Below are 19895 nucleotides of genomic sequence, written 5' to 3'. Positions count from 1 at the left end.
GCACATTACTTGGCATGTATGGACCTCAGTTTCTTCATCTGTAAATTGGGGGTGATGCCTAGCACACAGAGTTAGGTCACAGATACTGGAGTCACCTTCATTTGAGTAAACTATGTAACCTCAACCAAAGACTGAGAAATTGCTGGTCAAGGACATAGTATTCCCTCCACTGGTCAGAGAAGAGGTCCTTGGAGTGGATGGGCCCTCACAGGTTAGTGAGAGCTATTAACCTTCACATAAAACCCCCAGGGGTGCCTGGGTGGCTCAATACATTAAGCGTCCGACTCTTGATTTCAGCTCAGGTCATGATCCTCAGGGTTGTGGGATTGAACCCCACTTTAGGCTCCTTACTGGGTGTGGAAGCTGCTTAAGATTCTCTCCCCCTGGGGCACCTGGGTGGCTCAGTCGTTAAGCGTCTGCCTTCGGCTCAGGTCATGATCCCAGGGTCCTGGGATCGAGCCCTGCATCGGGCTCCCTGCTCGGCGGGAAGCCTGCTTCTCCCTCTCCCACTCCCCCTGTTTGTGTTCTCTCTCTCGCTGTGTCTCTCTCTGTCAAATAAATAAAATCTTAAAAAAAAGATTCTCTCCCCCTCTTCCTCTGCTGCGCCTGCCGGTCTCTCTCTGTCTCCCTCTCTCTCCACCCACCCCCCCAAATAAAATAAAAAAATAAACTGCTGTTACTTTACCAGCAAAAATGTGTTTATTCGGGAATGGCAGAGAATTGCAATCTGGGACAATTAAGCTATGGCAAAACCATAGGTGATTCTGCGGAACAAAGGAGAGGAGGCTCTTTTACAGAGGAGAGGGGGCATTGGGAGGGGCTGCATTAAGCTAAAAGTCCACTGGTGTAAATTGGAGCTGGGAAGTGTAGTGGCTTCTCGTTGGCTGAGCTGTTGCCAGGGCAGGAGGAAACCTTCCTTTCTCCCGACGGGACAGTAAATGAGTATCCACGGGGAGATGCATCTCTCCCTGTTGGGTCTGCAGCGGACAGTGGACTGGTAGAGCCTGGCGCCGCCCCTTCTGGCCTCCCGACTCCAATCCAAAGGACGATTTTCCTTTTGCTCATTTTCTCAGAGCTTTTCCCACTGGGCCCTTCACCCCACTGAATCTGCGCCCTCCCGAAGTGGAGCAGGCAGCCCTGTTGTGTGATGTCCGTAATGAGTGTGGCACTGACAAGCACTGGACGGTTTCTTTTACTAAACAGACGGTGTTGAGTTGGTCCTGTTTCACTGGGTGTGTGGTGGTGGTTAGTTTGTTTGCTGAAGTGGAAGCAGACAACTTTGCTTGATGCTTGTTACTTTTTTGTGGTTAAGGTAGATCTACGTAACAGTGTACAAACCCTCAAACGTGTCTGAGCTGCCTTACATTTTTTGAAAGTACCAACACCCCAGCTAATTGATGCCTGAACTAGTTACACTGTTGGCATTCAGATTTGCTGGGACACTGCATATGAGGAAGGCAGGTCTTTTTTCCTTAACTTAGGATTTTCATCTCTGAAAACACAAGAATTCTCTTCCATGTAGAAATCCTCGTGCTCCTTTGCCACTCGCACTTTTTATTCCCTGAGCGTGGTGCGCACCTGTGCCCGCCCAGATCCAACCTTCCTTAGCCTTGTGGGGTTTAAAAGCCACACTCCTTAAACATGTTGCCAGATTATCTAAACTTTAGACACATTTCCTGTAAATGGGAAATTCTCTAAGTTTTTAAAAGCGTATTTATCTGTAAAAATGCATGTCTTCCTAGCTGATTGGGTCAGGACTATTACCCAATGATTTTGAAAGGGTTTTTGGAGAATGCTGCCTCGTGCTAACTTTACCACCATTGTTTGCCTTGAAAGAGGTGTGAGTGAACATTTTTTTATTTTACCAATTAAACAACATTTTAGGAGAAGAAAACTATGTGTAAAGTCTATGAGTAGTATGTATTGCAAAGCTTCAGTTTCCTTTCTATAAAATAAATTTAATGACAGTGCAGTTGTCCCTTGAACAACATGGGTGGGGCCGCTGAGCCCCTGTGTAGAAAATCTGCATATAACTTTTTTTTTTTTTTAAGATTTTATTTATTTATTTGACAGAGAGAGACACAGCGAGAGAGGGAACACAAGCAGGGGGAGTGGGAGAGGGAGAAGCAGGCTTCCCGCCGAGCGGGGAGCCCGATGCGGGGCTCGATCCCAGGACCCTGGGATCATGACCTGAGCCAAAGGCAGACGCTCAACCACTGAGCCACCCAGGCGCCCCTGCATGTAACTTTTTATTCCCCCAAAACTTAAGTACTAATTGCCTAGTGTTGACCAGATGCCATACCAATGACATAAACCAGTAACACATATTTTATATGTTATGTACTATATTCTGTATTCTTACGATGAAGTAAGCTAGAGAAAAAATGTTACTAAGAAAATTATAAGGAAGAGAAAATACATTTACGGTACTGTTCTGTATTGAAAAAAATCTGTATATAAGTGGATCCACGCAGTTCAAACCTGTTTTGTTCTGGTCAGCTGTATTTCATAGGATTGTTCTAAAAGTTGAAGTAATGAGCGCCTGCCAAGGGCTTAGTGACACTTCTGAGACATCCTGTAATGGTGGTTCTCAGTCACTGTCGTACCAAACACAGGACTGTTGGGTGATCCAGGAGACTAAGTCAGGCTCCTGGGGCTCCTTTTGCACACTGTCACTGGGGGCCTCACCCCTCGCTCCTCCCTGGTCTGGTCTCCTGACGGAAAGTAGTGATACTCGGACATTGCCGTCCGCCCTGCTCTGGCTTTCCCTCCGCGCTGCTGCCCGACGGTCCGTGTTGACTTTCTTTTCTGCTGCGCAGGGAGAGGGTCTTCATGTTGTCCGCTCTTCCCCGTTCTTAGGACAGTGAGCACACAGCCGTTGTTCTGCGTGTGTCACAGTGACCAGTCTGTGCGTGCTCCTTCTTTTCAGGGTGTTCTGAGGATACATTTTATTGAAGCTCAGGATCTTCAGGGGAAAGATACGTACCTTAAGGGACTCGTCAAGGGAAAGTCAGACCCCTATGGAGTTATTCGAGTTGGCAACCAGATCTTCCAAAGCAAGGTCATCAAAGAGAACCTCAGTCCCAAGTGGAATGAGGTGTACGAGGTAAGATGTGTCCAGTGGCGTCAGTTGGCTTCTCCCCCAATTCTGATTCCACTCCTGTTATGCAGGAGTGTGGTTGGTTTAGAGCATCATTTAAATCATTTTTCTTTCGTTTCCCACCTTCAAAAATATTGTACCTTCTGTCCCTACCTCACAACTTTCTTGTCGTGCCAAGGCATAAACAACACATAAATTTTAAACTTTAATTACATTAAACTATCACAATAAATAATTGACAAAGTGATTTCTGTGGTTGTTAACATGTAAACATTTACAAACATGAGATTATGTACTGTTTTGTAAATTCTCATTTACTACATCTAGGCATCTCTGTAGGTCAGTGAACATAGATGAACATGGTTTATACTTGCCATTCACCGAATAGGTTCCATCATTTCTTTACCCAAGGAGATACTGGCTGTTCATTTCAGCATTAGAACCACTGCTGTTACCCGTGTCATGGGAATGTATTTTTCTTCACTTGACCAAGTTTCCTCCAGATAAGCTCCTCAAAGTGGAATTGCTGCGTCATAAATCATGCTTTTTTGAAAGGAGTGATACATTTTTGCAAAATTGTTCTTCAGAACAGTTGTACACTTTGTGCTCCACCAGCTTCCCATCCTCCCAAACCAGTCTGTTGCCGGATTTCTTAATCTCTAAGTGGTGGTAAATGGATCACTTGTTGGTATCCCAAGAACAGCACTTGAACAGAGCCGCTTCAGGACTAGAAAGATGTCCCAGGCCTGTACCAGTCTGTGGGTGCCGTCTGGTGACCTGACTTCGGAGCAGTGGAACTTGACTCGGGTAGCTGGAAACACAGTAGACTGTTGCTGTGTGGGCAGATGCTTCGGAACGGTCTCCCGTGGAGACGTGTGTGTGTGTGGTTGGGCAATGACATGAAGTCAGTGCTGCCATACTTACCATGGGGGAGAACTGCAGGGAGCTCTTTACTACAGTCCTCCTATTCAGTAGCTGCCAACAGTAGGAACCGTGTGAGATAACTACTCCTTGTTTTTTCAGGCTTTAGTCTATGAACATCCTGGACAGGAATTAGAGATTGAGCTCTTTGATGAAGACCCAGACAAGGATGACTTCCTAGGAAGGTAAACCCTCGGGGAAGGAGAACACAGGCTGCTCTTTCTTCTGAGTAGTGACACTTAGAACTAATACGGCTTCAAAAAATACGCTATGTATGTGTCACATGTATTTTTAAGTGGCTTCTTAGATATAACATTTGTTTCACCTTAGACTTCTTAAAGTATGTTTTATTCCTGTAGAGTTTCACATTTAAGTACAAGAAGGAAAGGTTTAGATCTGTGTCGGTTTCAGCAGCCACTGGCCACATGTAGCTATGTGCCCACATTCAAGTGCTGGTAACCCGCATGTGGAGTGTGCCCCAGGGGCCGGTACCGCAGCCTGCCTTCACGCCGTGCAGGCTCTGCTCTAGACTGCAGAAAGGAGTTTTTAAACTTTTTCGATTTGTTGGGTTATTCAGGGAGCAGGGGGGATAGTGATTTACATTGTGCCTACACGTTGGAAAAATAAATATTGACCTGTTTACTTAAATTGAACAACCACTACAGCTGAAAAACATGAGCTTTTAAAAAATACATCTAACCCTAATCTTTATTATTTGACTGACTTTCTTGTGGTAAAAGATTCAGGGATAGATGACGTTGGACAGATTTGGCCTCCTCAAGAATGGCCTGTGTATTATGCTGTGACTTCAGAATTCATTCATGAGATGGTTTAACAAGGAGTGACCAAAAGATTGTAAGCAGGGCAGTGATGGATCAGATTTGCATTCTAATAAAACCACTGTGTGGCTCAGAGTAGCAGGGACTGAGCCTGGGGACTGTGGTGATAGACCAGGAAAGAGCTGGGAGGGTCTCACCTGGTGTAGGGCAGGAGGAGGGGCAGCTGCGAGAGAAAATAGGAGTGCAGTCAGCCCATCCTCATCATCTCTGACTTCTGAGGGAGGGGAGGTCCATGCTTTGCAGCAGAGCAGGACTTCTAGGGGAAATGGAAGGGGCTCTCAGAGAGCTGAACCAGAAACGTCTGTGGGGATGGTTCAGAGCTGCGGAGCGAGGACAGGAAAGGGGCATGGGTGACTGAGCTGTAGTGACGGATGGCAGCGCTGAGGGAGAGCATGTCAGACAAGAGGGCTGAATGTTTTCAAACATTTTCAGCACATTATAAATAGCTACGTTGTGGGGAAAACCACATTTTTTACAACTCTGATCCTGGCTTTGCCAAACTGAGGGTCCTGACCTCCCAGAGACTCACCCCTGCTTGTTTCTTTACTTCCCTTCATAGTTTTGGGATAAGCCTGAGGAAGCTTCTGGAAGAAGTCTATTTCTTGATAAACTATAGAGTTTTGATACATTTCTGGAGTACTTTTTCGTAGACAAATGTTTAAGGTTATTTCAGTTGTAAGAAGTGTGTTTCTGTGTTCTAAAGTTGTTGTGTTGTTATTTCTATAGTCTTATGATTGATCTTATTGAAGTTGAGAAGGAGCGCCTTTTAGATGAAGTAAGTTTTCTTTGAGTATTATTCTATTTCATGAGCATTGACAGACCTGCTGGTCCCCCACACGATGTTGAGAACTTAGGCCTTTTAATAATGGCAAAGTGAAAAGAAGTAAGTTTAACAGCCCAATCAGATAAGTGTGTATTGTGTGCCCAGCATATGCTAGAAATTCCTAAGAGTATGAGCACAAACCGACCATTTCAGGCAGGCATGTGCTCTCCTTTGGGAGTCCGGGCAGAGGCCTGTGAGAAGCTCCCCAAAAGTGGGCTTTTTAAAGATAGCTGGAGTTAGTAACAGAGCTAGCGCAGTGCGGTCAGTGAGAAGTTGTCACGTGAAAGCCGCCTATAGGGTGGTGGGAGTTTACAACAAGCAGACACTACTTCAAGCACGATATTTCTGTCAGAATAAAACGTATTAAAAAAGAAAATTTTGAGGTGGCTTCTAAAAGATGGGTATAATTGGGATAAGTAGGGCATAATTAACCGAACGAGTGTTGAGATCCACTGCTTTCAAAGTAACACATTTTCTTATGCACTCCCCAGGGCAGTCTCTTAACACTGAGTGGGGATTATCTTCGATGAATTGCTTTGTGGTGTTTAAGCTGAAACACGTGTATACTATTTTATTAAGTAGTACATAGACATAAAGACAAACATGTTAACTTCTTTGATAATGAAATTCAGTATTTGGGATCAATGTTATATTATCTCCTGGCCCATAAATTCTGTTGAAGTCCATACGTAGAAGCCTGACAGTGCTGGACAGTACTAGAAGACATTTGAATCCTTGTCTGTAAGTTGGGGATGAAAATGGTTTTGACTCCAGAGTGGTGGCAATGCTGGGCGAGTTCCAGCCCACTGCTCTTGTCATCCTCTGGGGCCACTGGCTCATTCGAAGGGCAAAGCGAAATATGGTAGGACTCGGTCCTTCAGCATTAATCAGGAACTGTCGGTGCCTCACAGTGAGCAGCTTGTGACATTTGTGGAAACTGCTTGACTGGAAAGGTTGACTCAGGAGAACTTTTGTGAACGTTCACGTTCTCTCTTCAGTGGTTCGCCCTGGACGAGGTTCCCAGAGGAAAACTGCACTTGAAACTGGAGTGGCTCACATTAATGCCAAATGCTTCAAACCTCGACAAGGTGCTGTGAAGTATTTCCCATGACAACAACCGCCCCTCATAGCTAAGATTAGTATCTTTAGGTTGCGTTTCTACTTGGCTTAGAAAAATGGCAGCAGTAATTTTGATTAAATTAAGTAAGTCACTGCAGTCACATAAGGGGTAAATTAAAGATAATGGAATTTTATTTTTACAGAAAGATGTACAGGTCATTCCCACCTGTTTTATGAGATCTTCATATTTTGTGCTTGATATACTCGAGTATGGGGGTTTGGAGAGCCACAGATCACCTGTGCTTTATTTAATTGATTCATACAGATTCTTGTCATTAAAGTATATTTATTGTGTTCATTCTCTCTGTGTTGCATGTATTGGATGGTTTATTTCCCCACCTTCCTTTTTTTCTTGAGCATTACAGACCTAATCAGGGAGAAATAGTCTAAAATCCTGTGGAAATACACCTGCTGAGGCTTTTTGTCCTTTCTCATAGGTGCTAACAGACATCAGGGCTGACAAAGACCAAGCCAATGATGGTCTTTCCTCTTCATTGCTGATTTTGTATTTGGATTCAGCAAGGAACCTTCCGGTAGGTAATGCCATGGGAGCTCCCTTGGGTGCTCCTTTCCTGGTAGCAGATCTTGCTGCATTCATCCACACTGTGTCACCTGTTACTGTTCCTCTGTTTTCACTTCACTCCCACCTGGGAGAGCAGCATGGGGGAGGGAGGGATCAGCATGTATTTGCTTCATGAGTATAATTTCGGTTTACACATCTTACGGATTTATCCAGGATGTTCAGAATTATTCTTACTCTGACATGTTTTATGAAGAAATCTCCATTACATAGGAAAAGAATGTGCCTGGTAGTTAGGGAAGAAGATATTCTGTAGAAAATCACTAGTTATTAAAATAGAGTGACCTAAAGATTTGGAAATTGTCTGTTTGGCATGGGAATAAAATGAAGCAGCTCTGCCTACAAGCCCAGAGTCCATCCTAGCTGTAGCTGGTAGGACGACAGACGGGCAGGCTGGGAGAGCAGGGCCTGAGTAGAGCCTCAGGTGATCAGTCCTACTCGGCTCCTGCAGCCCACAGCAAGTGCTCCGACTCATTTGCATCAGAACTGCTTTGCTCTTAGAAAAAACTGAAGTACAGCCTTCGTAGGTAATGACTGTAACTGGGGGGAAGAAAAATCATACTATTTCCATTCATGTGAGGCCCGATGTGATCCTCCATCACCATACTTTAAACCCACTATTTAGGATAATGTGATCATTATAGACACATATATTGTTTTGATCATATTTTTTTTAGTGCCAGTTCACTTATTCAAGAGATGGCCATTCTTATTTCATTTGGTGAAAGAAAGACTACAGATACAGGCTGTTTTCCTCCCAAAATTATAGTAAATTCTCATCCATCCAAGTGCATTTGCATGTAGTCTCCCTGTGTCCTCCCCTTGTTGGCATCCACTTGGTAGAGACAGACGAGGAAGCCAAGTGTTCACTGCCCTTCACAGTTTGCATCTGAGTGTCTCCTGTTGGACTGTGCCTAGCCTCACCTCACCACAGCTAGACTGTTCCTTTGTCCCACGAAATACACACCCTAGTTTCACTAGTGCCTTTCAGAACTTTACGGTGGTGCTTTACTTACACTTAGCTCAAAAGCAAATAAAGGTACTTTGTGCATCTCTTTTATTTAAAGTTTTTAACAAAATGTAATTGATCATTTTTTTTATACTGGGAAGATATAGTTGAACACTGTGTGTGATTATGTATAATTGTACTCTTTATTTCAGTGAAGGTTTTTTGACTGACTTTAACTTCACAAATTCTTATTTTTTCTTAAAGTGTTACCTTAACCTTTTGGCTAGTCTTCCAGTTAGAACTCTGTGACTTTTTCTGTTACAATTTCAACTTGGGGAAAGTTATTTTGTTACTATTTAACCTTCCTACAGAATTTTTCATACAGTAGAACTTTTTTGTTTTTAATCACAGTAATGTTTGTTATAAAGTCTTTTATAATCCCTGATGGAAGTGAATTTGTTGTATATTTTAGGATACAAGGAATAGTATTAGTGAATTGGCAAGAAGGAATTAGGCCTCTTTCGAACTGTGTATTTTGTCACATTAAATTGAAATTTAAATAACATCACGTAAGCAAAACAAAAGCAGAAGTAAATTTATTAATCTATTAAAATGACACTTTGTGCATGAAGTGTGCTCTGGCTGTCAGAGGCAAAGGATCTTTGCAAAACCGCTGCCCTGTTGGGTGTTTATTTTAAACGGGAGCGTTTGCCAACCAGTTCTCCTGCGTTTCTGTGGGATGCTTTGACTCTGCCTTTTGCACTCCTATTTATTAGTGCTTCTTGTGCGTTCATTGACCGCAATCCACCATTCTTTGCTTTCTCCTCCTGTTTCCACTTTCCTAAGAGTATCTACGAGGGAAACTTTGGGTGTGGCTACTTAAAAGAGAGGCGAGCGTCGGGACTAGTGTTTTGTGAAAATACTACCTCAGTCTATAGAGCACTATTTGTGAGTTCTCCAGTGTTCTTTCTTCCTTTTGTTTTAATGGAGACTGCTAGAATGTGGGCTGGGACTTCTAACACCATCTACTCGGTGGTGGAATGGTGTGGCATGCGTTTTTAACTTTCTTGCATGATTTCAGTTACTGTGTGTGTGTTTCTTTTGTGCTTGTTTTGTAAAAGTAACACTGCTGTAACCAACTTTGGTGACTACATCTGATGATGAGATGAACAAACCTGGTGAGTCATGAAGAAGCCTTAAGTTCCTAAGCTGCTACTGGCCCATAAAAAAAAGATAAAAATTCTGAGGAAAAAATGAAGCCATAATGATTAAAACTGATTTTCTTGTGGTTCATCTCAATGTGAGATGTAAATATTTATTTGCAAGCTTTCAGAAAACTTCCTTAAATCTACTTTTCCTCCTGACGAAACATAGAAGTGTCAGAATGTGGTTTTCCTGAAAGGTGCCAACTGTGCCCGAAGGGACGGTCAGTGAAGACAGAAGTCCACCTGTTACCCTGGAAACTTACCTTCTCCCTCAATTTTTAACCAGTGCTCCTAAGGGAGAAAAAAAATATATTGAGTTTATGATTCAGCTTCTCTTAAGGAACTTAGAAGAATTTCCAGGAGTGGATAATTGAGCATTTCTAACCCTTCTTTTTTTTTTTTTTTTTTTTTTTTTTTAAAGATTTTATTTATTTATTTGACAGAGAGACAGCGAGAGCAGGAACACAAGCAGGGGGAGTGGGAGAGGGAGAAGCAGGCTTCCCTCCAAGCAGGGAGCCCGATGTGGGACTCGATCCCAGGACCCTGGGACCATGACCTGAGCCGAAGGCAGACGCTTAACGACTGAGCCACCCAGGCGCCCCATTTCTAACCCTTCTTTGGGAAGCTGATTCTGATCTCATTATGTCTGTTTCCTGGGGTCTTGCTCTGGGGCCTTGATTCCTGGTACTGTTCTTGATGCTTTTAGCAGGTAGTGATTTTTACTTGCTTTGAGGTCAGAGAAAGTCACCAGTGGCTTAGTCATTAGTCTAGAAAGTTACTCTTTCTAGACTGATTTAATCAGTAACTACTGAGATCCTTAAAGTTCTTCGGCCTTTGAATCTAATAGTGGTAGTGCTTTGCATTTTTGAAGAGTTTTCATTTCTATTTCCATGTGCATTTTCAGTTTATTCTTATCTTAAAAAGAAGGGGGGCAAAACTTGAAGAATAGGTATTTTGTCCCATTTTATAGCTGAGGGAAATCAAGACCCTGAAGGGTTTGGTGAGCTGTTGAGAGTCACGTAGGTAGGAGATGGTAACCACGGTCTCCTCACTCTTTGCTTGTTCCTCTTAAAGGCATTTTAAAAGTCAGAATGAGGTCACTGGTGCCTATTGCAACCATTCTCCGTCACTTTTTCATACAATGCCTTTCTGTTTCGGGTGTTTCTTAGTGGCAAGTTGTACCGTACGCCGTGTCTGTAGACGGCAGAATGCCTCTGCCACGCAAACTCTGTTGGTCTGCGGTAGCTTCCCTAAGTTACCTTTTCTCATTCTGTAACTGCCTTTTTTAAAGGAAATATTTCTGACCTTGTGTCAGGATTTTTTAATTGCTTTATAATATTTAGCTAAGACATTGCTAGGTTATCAAAACTACCTTTCCTTCCGCATTATCAAAATCATATACTAGTACTGCTCAATGATTCAAATATAGGCATCAGTAAAATGTTTTATAAAATAAATTTGAACAGATTTGATTACCTTTTTTCTTTTTTAACCCATTGGTTTTCAGTGTGAGGTTAAATCATTGCTTTCTGTTTTCCCCCAAAGGCCTGAGACCGTTGGTATTTCTAATAAAGGCCAGGCACAATGGACTCTTAGCTTCTACCTACTCAGAATACCTAATTTCCAACCCTATGTGTGCATTACCACCAGGGAGGCCATCTGTAAACCCTTAGCACTACAGGACTTTCTCCCATACTGGAAACAGCCCCTTGACAATGTAGACTGTCAGCACTTTGCCCTCCTTCTTTTGATCAAATTTTGGGCTGAATTTGAAACTGGAACACTCAGGGTGTTCTCTGGCTCCCAGTGGCTAAGCAGCTTTACAACCTGAGATTTACACAATAGCCTACATTTGCTGAGCACCTTCCATGGTCTCTACCTCTATGCCTCATTTAGTCTCAGGCCCTCATGATCACTTTTCAAATAAGGAAACTAAGACAACACATAGACTGTGAGGGACTGAGGTTGGAGACCCCAGATCACAGCTAGTGAGTAGCAGAGCTGGAATTTGAACTCCGCTATCTCCTCCATCCTAGTTTAAAGTGAATTCATTATCACTTCAAGTTTGTAAGTTCATAGAGCTGTCCATGGAGTTTATCTAAGATGAGTGTTCACACTGTCGCCTACTTTATACATAAAAATGCTAGCTATATAATGTGAAGACCATTGGGTTTGATGATGCTAGGTGCCATCTCACTTTTTAAAAGTACAGGTGGCATTACTTTAAAATCTTTAAAAACAAAGCAGGGGCACCCAGCTGACTTAGTTGGGAGCACATGCAAGTCTTAATCTCGGGGTTGTGAGTTAAAGTCCCACACTGGGTGTAGAGACTACTTAAAAACAAAAGTTTTTAAAAAATACAGGTAGCTGTTACTGCTTCCACTTATGGGAAACAGCCCAAGGGTGGAAGGTGCAGTAACATCCAGGGCTCACAGTGGGCTTGTATGAGTGCACCAGTGTGATCTGGCCTGTCTCTCCTTCAAGCCTGTGCAGCTTCCCACGATCTCACAGTGCTCCTCTAGCACCCTGACCTGCACCACGGCCTCTCTCATGTTGCTTTCACTTATGCATGTTAGAATAATATGTGCACTTAGCCTAGATTACATCTATCCAAAGTGAGCTTCAGAAAAGGTTCTTATGACACCTGAAGATTGTCAGTCCTCACACCTCAGCGCAGTGGTCCCAGCCTCACCTGTCCAGGCTCCTGCTAGAGTCCAGTCTGGTGGGTCCCGTATTTTTGAAGCTCCGCAGGCCACCTCAGTGATCTGGCCTTTATGTCACATTAATTCCTTTTGGCCAAATGTTTTTATCTTCTCATCTGGAGCAGCCTGCCATGGCCACAGGAGGCAGGGAAGCTAGTTGTCCATCTTTCTTCGTTATGAAATCTGCTGTTTAATGAAAACATAATAAAAGCAGTTTGTCATATGAAGGTAATTACAACTAACATGATAAAATCTTTAATCTTAAATGTTAGTCCTGGAAGGAGCTTGTGAAACAACTCAGTCTTGCCCTCTTGAAGGCAAGAAAGTAATGAATTTTTTTAAAAGTCAATAAAAGTAGAACATAAAACCCATAATAATAGAACTTTAAAGCCAGGACAGACTTTTGAAATGATGTGATCAGCTTCTGCATTTGATGCTTGGAAGAGAATGGGAGTGAAGTAGAGAAGGCCCACCCCTGCTGTGGTCTTGCACGAAGAAGGTAAATTTCAGAAGGAAGTAAAATAGCATCTGCTAGGCTAGGGTATGAGCTGACTTGAGAGCAATTTGGGCATATAGAGCCCATTCGTTTGTAGTTTAGGTAAAGCCTGTATTGTATAAATGGTTGATATTTTAGAGGTTTATTCAAGTAAAGGATAGTAAATAGAACCCTTTCTTAAAGTGTCACTCCTGGGTTTTTCAAATCTCAAAGACAAGAGGGCTGGGAGTATAAAAAGAACAGTAATCCTAAAGGATCGTAGTAATCCTAGAGGAAATGTGTTTTGATATTTATAAAGGCTTATTCTAAGATAAAATCTTGGGCATAGAGAATTTTATGTGCTAAAAATGAGTTCTAGTGGTTTTTTGTGTCATTCTTGTTGGTGATTTTCATTTAAAGATTTTTTCGTTCTCATAGATTTTCGTGTCATTAACCTTACATAAACTCCTCATTGCATGTTTTATTAACCCTTGGTATATTCATTTTCTTCTGACTTGAAAGAGTAACCCATTAGAATTTAACCCTGATGTCTTGAAGAAGTCTGCAGTTCAGAAAGCTTTAAAGGTAAACTAATAGCTTCCCTTTGAAAAGTTAATTGAAACATATTGAAAGAGATGATGCTTTTTAATTTTCGTGGGTCTATTGACAAATTGCCTCCCTACTAATGTAGTAATCAGTTGTCTAGTTAGAGGAATCCTTTTTGTTACCCAAGAATTAGTAGTTAGAAGAATTTGTCAAGTTTGAAGATAAATTTTATAAAGTACCAATGTGATAAATTAGACTTCTGTCCTCTTGGCCTTAGGCAGCAGTGTCTAAGATGGTTTTAAATCATCTGCATTTTAATTGGATTTGAATTTGTGAAAATGGTGAAATAGAAGGTTTATGTAAAAACCTTCTAGAATCATAATCTAGATTATGATTTCCAGACATTTCTTCCTTGTGCACTGTGACTATCCATTTAGAAATCACCTCTTCCAATATGCTGAGTTAGGGCCGTTTCTTAGTCGGTGACCTCATGGCTTTTGGTGCTGCTGGGTTTGGGTGACAGATCTTTCGAGAAGCTTTAAATTTCATTAAATGAGGTATATTGAAAACTAAGCTCCACTCTCTAAAACAATGTGAACATGTATTTTCTGGCTAAATTGTTAACTTTTCCATGACTTACAGTGTTTTTTTATTTTTTCTCTGATTTCTTTGAACATTTTAGGCTTAAATATTTGGGGAGGGGTGGATTAAATGTTAATTGTGTTAAGAAAATTGTATCCAAAGGGATCAGGAATGGTTCTTTATCAGCTTCATGTAGGAAAATAAGTTCAATTTTAAAAGTGAGGAAGACAAACAGCGTCTGCTTTCTGACCTAATATTTATTAAGCCCTTACCTACCCTCAGATGAAGTGTGGCCTACCAGTGATTTACTCCTTTGCAGTACTAGTTAGCACGGCAGTTGAAATAACTGCTCCCAGAACACTGGAAAGAATTAGATCAGCAGTCTCTCCTCACCATTTCTTTGATATCTGAGGGTCATTAACCAGCAAGACATTATGGTTGGCATGAAGGCAGATTGGGTTTGGACTGCAGTCTGGCCTACTCATCCGTGTGTGCTACAGCAAGATGTTCAGCCCTCGGTTACTTACAGACTGGAAGTGATACGGTCTTTTTTGGGGTATCCGTAAATAAGATCATGCATGTAAAAGAGCTCAGTGTAGCTATTAGTTGTTATGACATCATTCCATTTAAACCTGGCTTTTTTGCTATTGTGTCCATTTTTTAGACATGAAAACCAAGGTGCAAATAGATGAAATATGTAGGTCTCAATAATCATTTGCAAACAGCTGAAATTTAATTCGAGACAGTCTAACTTAAAAACTCGTATTTCTGGGGTGCCTGGCTGGCTCAGTCAGTAGAGCATGTGACTCTTAATCACAGGGTTGTGAGTTCAAGCCCCACGTTGGGCATGGAGACTACTTAAAATAAAATGTTTAAAAAAATAAAAACTCGTATTTTCATTTTACTTATATATCTGACTTGTGCTCATGCATTTTGAATATTGCATCATGGTAGAAGACTTAGTGATTTTACCTTATTTCATGAGATCTAAAACATCATTTAAAAATACACCATTATTTTATGTACCACAAGAAAGAAAAGTTCCTGTTAAGGCTTGATAGTGTTTATGTTTATTGGAAGAATTTTTAGGCTTAGGATAAATACAGATTTTTATTATGTCACACACAACAAAAGGAAAATGGAAGCAAAATAAATCAGTTAAAGCAAGAACAACTATCTCACAGTTGGGACCTGCGTAAAAACAGGTACATAAAGTTACCAACTATAAGTTTCATTCTGTTTTCAAGGGATGTTAGAAAGTTTAAAAAAAAAAAAAAAAGTGTGTCTCAGAATTGATAAGGTACAGTAACTCTAGGAATGGATGGCTACTTTTTCAGAGATGAAGTAACTTATGTTAGCCAAGAAGCAGTTTTTGTATCAATGCAGTTGCTGTATCAGAAGCCACTGTAGCCTAAGACAGTTTTATTTCCCTGGAATGTTAATAGAATCCTGGCCCGTAGTGCTGCCGTTCAGTTCCTCCAGCCGAAAGTAGCATCATCGCAAAGGGAGGATGCCCCTCCTTGAAGGCCAGACTGTTACCTGGCCACACCCAACTGCAAGGGAAGTTCAGAAATAGAATTTTCATGTACACAGGACTTGTGCTCAGGTGGAACTCCGGGCTTCCAGTATTAAAGGAAGGATTTAGGGGAAAAGTTAGTATTCTCTGCCATAGTAGTCTATAGCCTTGGGTATTTTTTTTAACAATATTTATTTCATTTTGCAGAATTTATTCTCATCAAAAAGATGAACCAGAAAATAAATTACCACAGTATGTTTGGGCCAGTAATATTTTATTCTGATAATCATATGAATTTGATGCCTACTTCTGTCATTGCTGCAGTTTTGAGGATTGACTCTGAAATTGTTTAACTAAAAAATACTTTTGTGACCTTCTAATAAATTCCCACTAACAGATATTTAACTGCATCTTCTTGTGGGGCTAAGTTATAAATAAACCTCATGTCCCATATATGTTGTGTTTTACGATGTTCTATCACCTGTCTGCTAAAGTATGCTTCTTACCATTTTTTTCTTATTCCTGAATTTTTCTCATATTTATATGTACTTAATTTAATGCAATTCTAGATTGATGTTGATTCTTCCAGTCAGAATTACTTAGGAGCTGGTAAGCAAGATTTGATATCTGATAGCTACATGTTTGCACAGAATGTACTAAGTTAAAAACATGAAGACATCTCTCATACTTTGTAGTATTTTATTATTTCAACCAGCGGACTGTTCTGAATTGTACATTTCTCCGTTTGCCCTTCCTCATGCTTTTCTGTTTCCATTCGCTGCACTTACTCATCTTCTTATGCGAGTAAGATAAATTTTGAGAGCTGGAATTAGCATTAAAGATTTTTGGAAGATTTCATTTTTCCAAAGTAACTTGCTTTGAAAATAAAAGACCTTAGCATTTAAAAATCATATACAAACGGGAATTTTCTTAATTTATCTCATGGTAGATAACAATTTTGCTTTCGGATATGCTCAGCAATTATTTTCCGATTAAATTCTTCCCAGATATTCCCTGTAACTGAAGTATCAGAAATAAATAAAAATGATTTTTAATATGAGCCAATAATCTCCTTTTTAGTAAGCCCCATTTCAAGATGTGTATGCTTACTTATTTTGTCTGGTTTTGTTTTTGGATAGTCAGGGAAGAAAATAAACAGCAATCCAAACCCTCTTGTCCAGATGTCAGTTGGACACAAGGCCCAGGAGAGCAAGGTAAGATTCTCACTAGCTTCCTGTGATGTCACTGTCGCCGGTTTTAGATGGGAACAATCAGCTGGCTGATGTTACAGGTTTGAGATCATTGATTTCCATATCTTTCTCTTGTTTTCTCAAATCAGTCAACTCATAGATAGCCATACTTCTTTATTGGGTTAACAAATATATTGTTCATTTTTAAAAATAACACTAAAAAATATAATATGCTTTTTGCTTGATTTCATGGATAAACGACATGGGATAAATTTCTAAGTTTCCTTTGAAAGCTCTGTAAATATGTTGTTTGAAAGATAACCAACAGTCCTTGAAATTCAACAAACACAATTCTATTCAAGAATTGAGAGGCATTACTGTTGCTGTAATGTCTTCCGCTTTCTTAATATAAGAAAAGCATTTCAGGAATTATTTAAAGTTATAGGCCATTGCTCACTTTTAAATGTTCACAGTTTAGGGAGCTTCGTGACTTACCAGCATTATGTAGAGGAAGAGGTAGAACAGAGCGCAGACAGAGCAGATGAGGTCTTGTCACTGAGGTGGGCATACAGTTGGAATTTCCTAACAGTTAATTTCCCTGACCCACTTTGGACCATCTCCATCTTTGAACACTTTCACAATTAATGTATAATAGCACAGGCTCAGTAAATAAATGTCTTGGAATTTAATTAAAGTCATCCTAAGCCTCCAAACACAGTAAATGAATAAACAAAGTCTTGGTAGCTCTTTTCCACATAAAATATCACAGAGCTGATATTTGGTCATTTCTTTCAGATTCGATACAAAACCAATGAACCTGTGTGGGAGGAAAACTTCACGTTCTTCATTCACAATCCCAAGCGCCAGGACCTTGAAGTCGAGGTATTTTATTTGCATTTTTTAATAGAGTTGTAGAAATATAACCAACATACAAGTCACTGCACAGATGTAAAGAGTATAATTTATGGGACTCATCATCATAATCGATAAATCTTTGTCAGACTTACCCCTAAGTATTTCATGCCTTTTGACATGTAATTTTTTTTCAATTTTCAACTTTTGATGCTTGCTTCTACTATCTAGAAATGCAGCTGACTTTTGTATATTGATATTGTACTTGGTTATTCTCAGCTTTTTATGGATACTTTAGGATTGCCTTCTATATGGCAGTCACGTTTTCTGCTAATGATGTCACTTCTACTTCTGTGTTTCCAGTCTGGGTACCTTTCACTTCCTTTTCTTGCCTTGTTGCCCTGCCGTGGCCCTCCCACCTCTGGAGTGAGTAGACATCTTCGCCTCCTTCCCAATCTTAAGGGGAGAGCCTCAGGATTTCACCATTAAGTCTGTTGTTTTCAGAAGTTTTCTTCTACTCCAGCTACTAACTAGTTTGCTCAGTGTTTTTTTCATGAATGTATGTTGAATTTTCTCAAAGGCTTTTCTAAAGCTATTGAGATGATCATACAGCTTTTTTTTTTTTTTTTCATGTTTGTAAATACGGTAAAATATATTGTTGATTTTTCAAATGTTAAACCTTGCAAACCTTTATTTGGGGATAAACTCCACTTGGTCATGATGAGGTATCCTTTTTATGTATTCAATTTAACTTGCTAAAATTTTGTGACGAATTTTTGTATCTTAGTCATAAAGGATACTATCTATAAATTTGTTTTCCTATAATGCTAGTTTTTGTATCAGGGTAATGCTGTCCTCATAGAACGATTTGGTCAGTGTTCTCTCCTGGGTATTTTTCTAGAAGAGTTTATGTAGAATTGGGTTTTTTCCTCACGTGCTCGGAGAATTCCACCAGTGAAGCCATCTTGGCCTGTAGTTTTATAAGAAGGCATTTAAATACAAAATAATTTCCAATAATATAGATCTGTCTAGGTTATCTATTTTTTCTTGATGATTTTTTTTACTTATGCCTTTCAAGGAATTCATCCATTTCATCTAAATTGTTGAATTTCTTGGCACAACATCATTCAGAATATCCCTTTAATGTCTCAGGAAGATGTCCCCTTTCTTGTTCCTGATATTGGTAATTTTCCTGTTCCCTCTATTTCCCCTGATCAGTGTGGCAAAAGGTTTATCAGTTTTATTTTCTTAAAGGACTGTCTTGCATTGTTTCTGATGAAAAGTCTGCTGTTGTTAAAGTTTAGAAAATTTTTGGCCAGTACTTCCTCAAATTTTTCCCTGCCTCAAGTGTCTCTTCTGTTGTCAATCCCATCCTGTGTGTTTTTCATCTCAGACATATTTTTCATCTTAGAAGTAAACATTTGGATCTTTTTCTCTTCCGTGTCTTTCTTGTACCTTCTCGTGTTTAGTGTGTGAGAGTTTTTGGTGCCTTGTTACTCATTCTGTCATCTGTATAATTGCTGGATCTACTTCTACGAATTACTTTCCCTCATTTTGGGTCATATATTCCTGCTGCTTTGGTTGCCTGGTCATTTTTCATTGTGAATTTTACATTATTGAGTGCTGGGTTTTTGTATTCCTTCAAATATTTTGGAGCTTTGTTTTCATTTGCAAGTAAGTAACTTGGACACTGAGCCTTTCAAGGTTTGATTTAAGTTTTGTTAGGCAGGCCCGACAGCCTTTAATCTTGGGATCCTGTGGCCTTGCTAATCTGAGCCCTAATGTTATGAGATTTCTCATCCCTGTTTGGAATGGATACTGTCCGCAGCCCTTTGTGCTCTGGGAATTGTCCCCTGCTCCTCCTGGGGCATCTTTCCTGGCCTCAGGTAGTTTGCTCCCTCGTGTGCTGATTGGCTGAAGATGAGGGGTCTTCAGAGGCCTCCAGCTCTCTCTGGACCCTCCTGCTCCCTGATTTCTTCACCCTTCTTCACTCAGGGCAACCACTCACATCTCTCTGGGGTCCTCATGCCAGAACCATGGCCTGGACACCATCTAGGCAGGAAATAGTTGTCAGGCTCATCTCACTTGGTTTCCATGCTCTCAGGGCACTCCTGTGTCCAGTGTCTCACGTTGTCCAGCCTAGAACCCATCATCCCGAACGTTTTGTCTGGTTCTTAAGCTAACATGGGTGATAAATTTAGGTCTGGCTACTCATCGTGGCCAGAAGTAGAAGTCCTCTGCATGTTTGAACATATATAATATATATAAATTATATACTTGGGAGGAATCCGAGCTTCTTGAATATACACCTGTTACTCTCAGTGGTCATATATTCTGCCCTCCTGTCACATTAGCTTAGCTTCAAGGAAAGCGCCAAGTGGATCACACAGCTTGTGTCCGCATTCCCGTTGCTGGCAGACTAAACATGCCAGTCTAAACAATCCTAATTGCGCCCCCCCCCCCCCCCCCCCCTCCTGTTTTCCCTTTTCCCCCCCT

At 40.8% G+C, this 19895-nt stretch overlaps 1 protein-coding gene and 1 non-coding gene across 9 annotated transcripts in view; both read left to right on the top strand.

Moving 5' to 3' along the window:
• Positions 1-19895, top strand: part of ESYT2 (extended synaptotagmin 2) — an 83781-nt gene that overhangs the window by 52863 nt on the left and 11023 nt on the right. For 6 of the 8 annotated variants that reach the window (XM_021693004.1, XM_021693002.1, XM_021693000.1 and 3 more), the window contains exons 9-16: positions 2930-3106; positions 4124-4206; positions 5587-5635; positions 6682-6771; positions 7240-7335; positions 13236-13298; positions 16497-16571; positions 17343-17429. In XM_021693004.1, coding sequence (XP_021548679.1) covers positions 2930-3106; positions 4124-4206; positions 5587-5635; positions 6682-6771; positions 7240-7335; positions 13236-13298; positions 16497-16571; positions 17343-17429 — 720 coding nt within the window. The remainder of the gene's footprint in view (positions 1-2929; positions 3107-4123; positions 4207-5586; positions 5636-6681; positions 6772-7239; positions 7336-13235; positions 13299-16496; positions 16572-17342; positions 17430-19895) is intronic. The other 2 variants (XM_021693003.1, XM_021693001.1) reach the window with 2 other exon arrangements.
• Positions 14617-14689, top strand: TRNAK-CUU. The gene has a single exon. It is a non-coding gene; the product is annotated as a tRNA-Lys (tRNA).

Source organism: Neomonachus schauinslandi, chromosome 12 (assembly GCF_002201575.2).
Source record: "Neomonachus schauinslandi chromosome 12, ASM220157v2, whole genome shotgun sequence".
Classification (NCBI taxonomy): Eukaryota; Metazoa; Chordata; class Mammalia; order Carnivora; family Phocidae; genus Neomonachus; species Neomonachus schauinslandi.
This window is presented reverse-complemented; position numbering and strand designations above follow the sequence as displayed.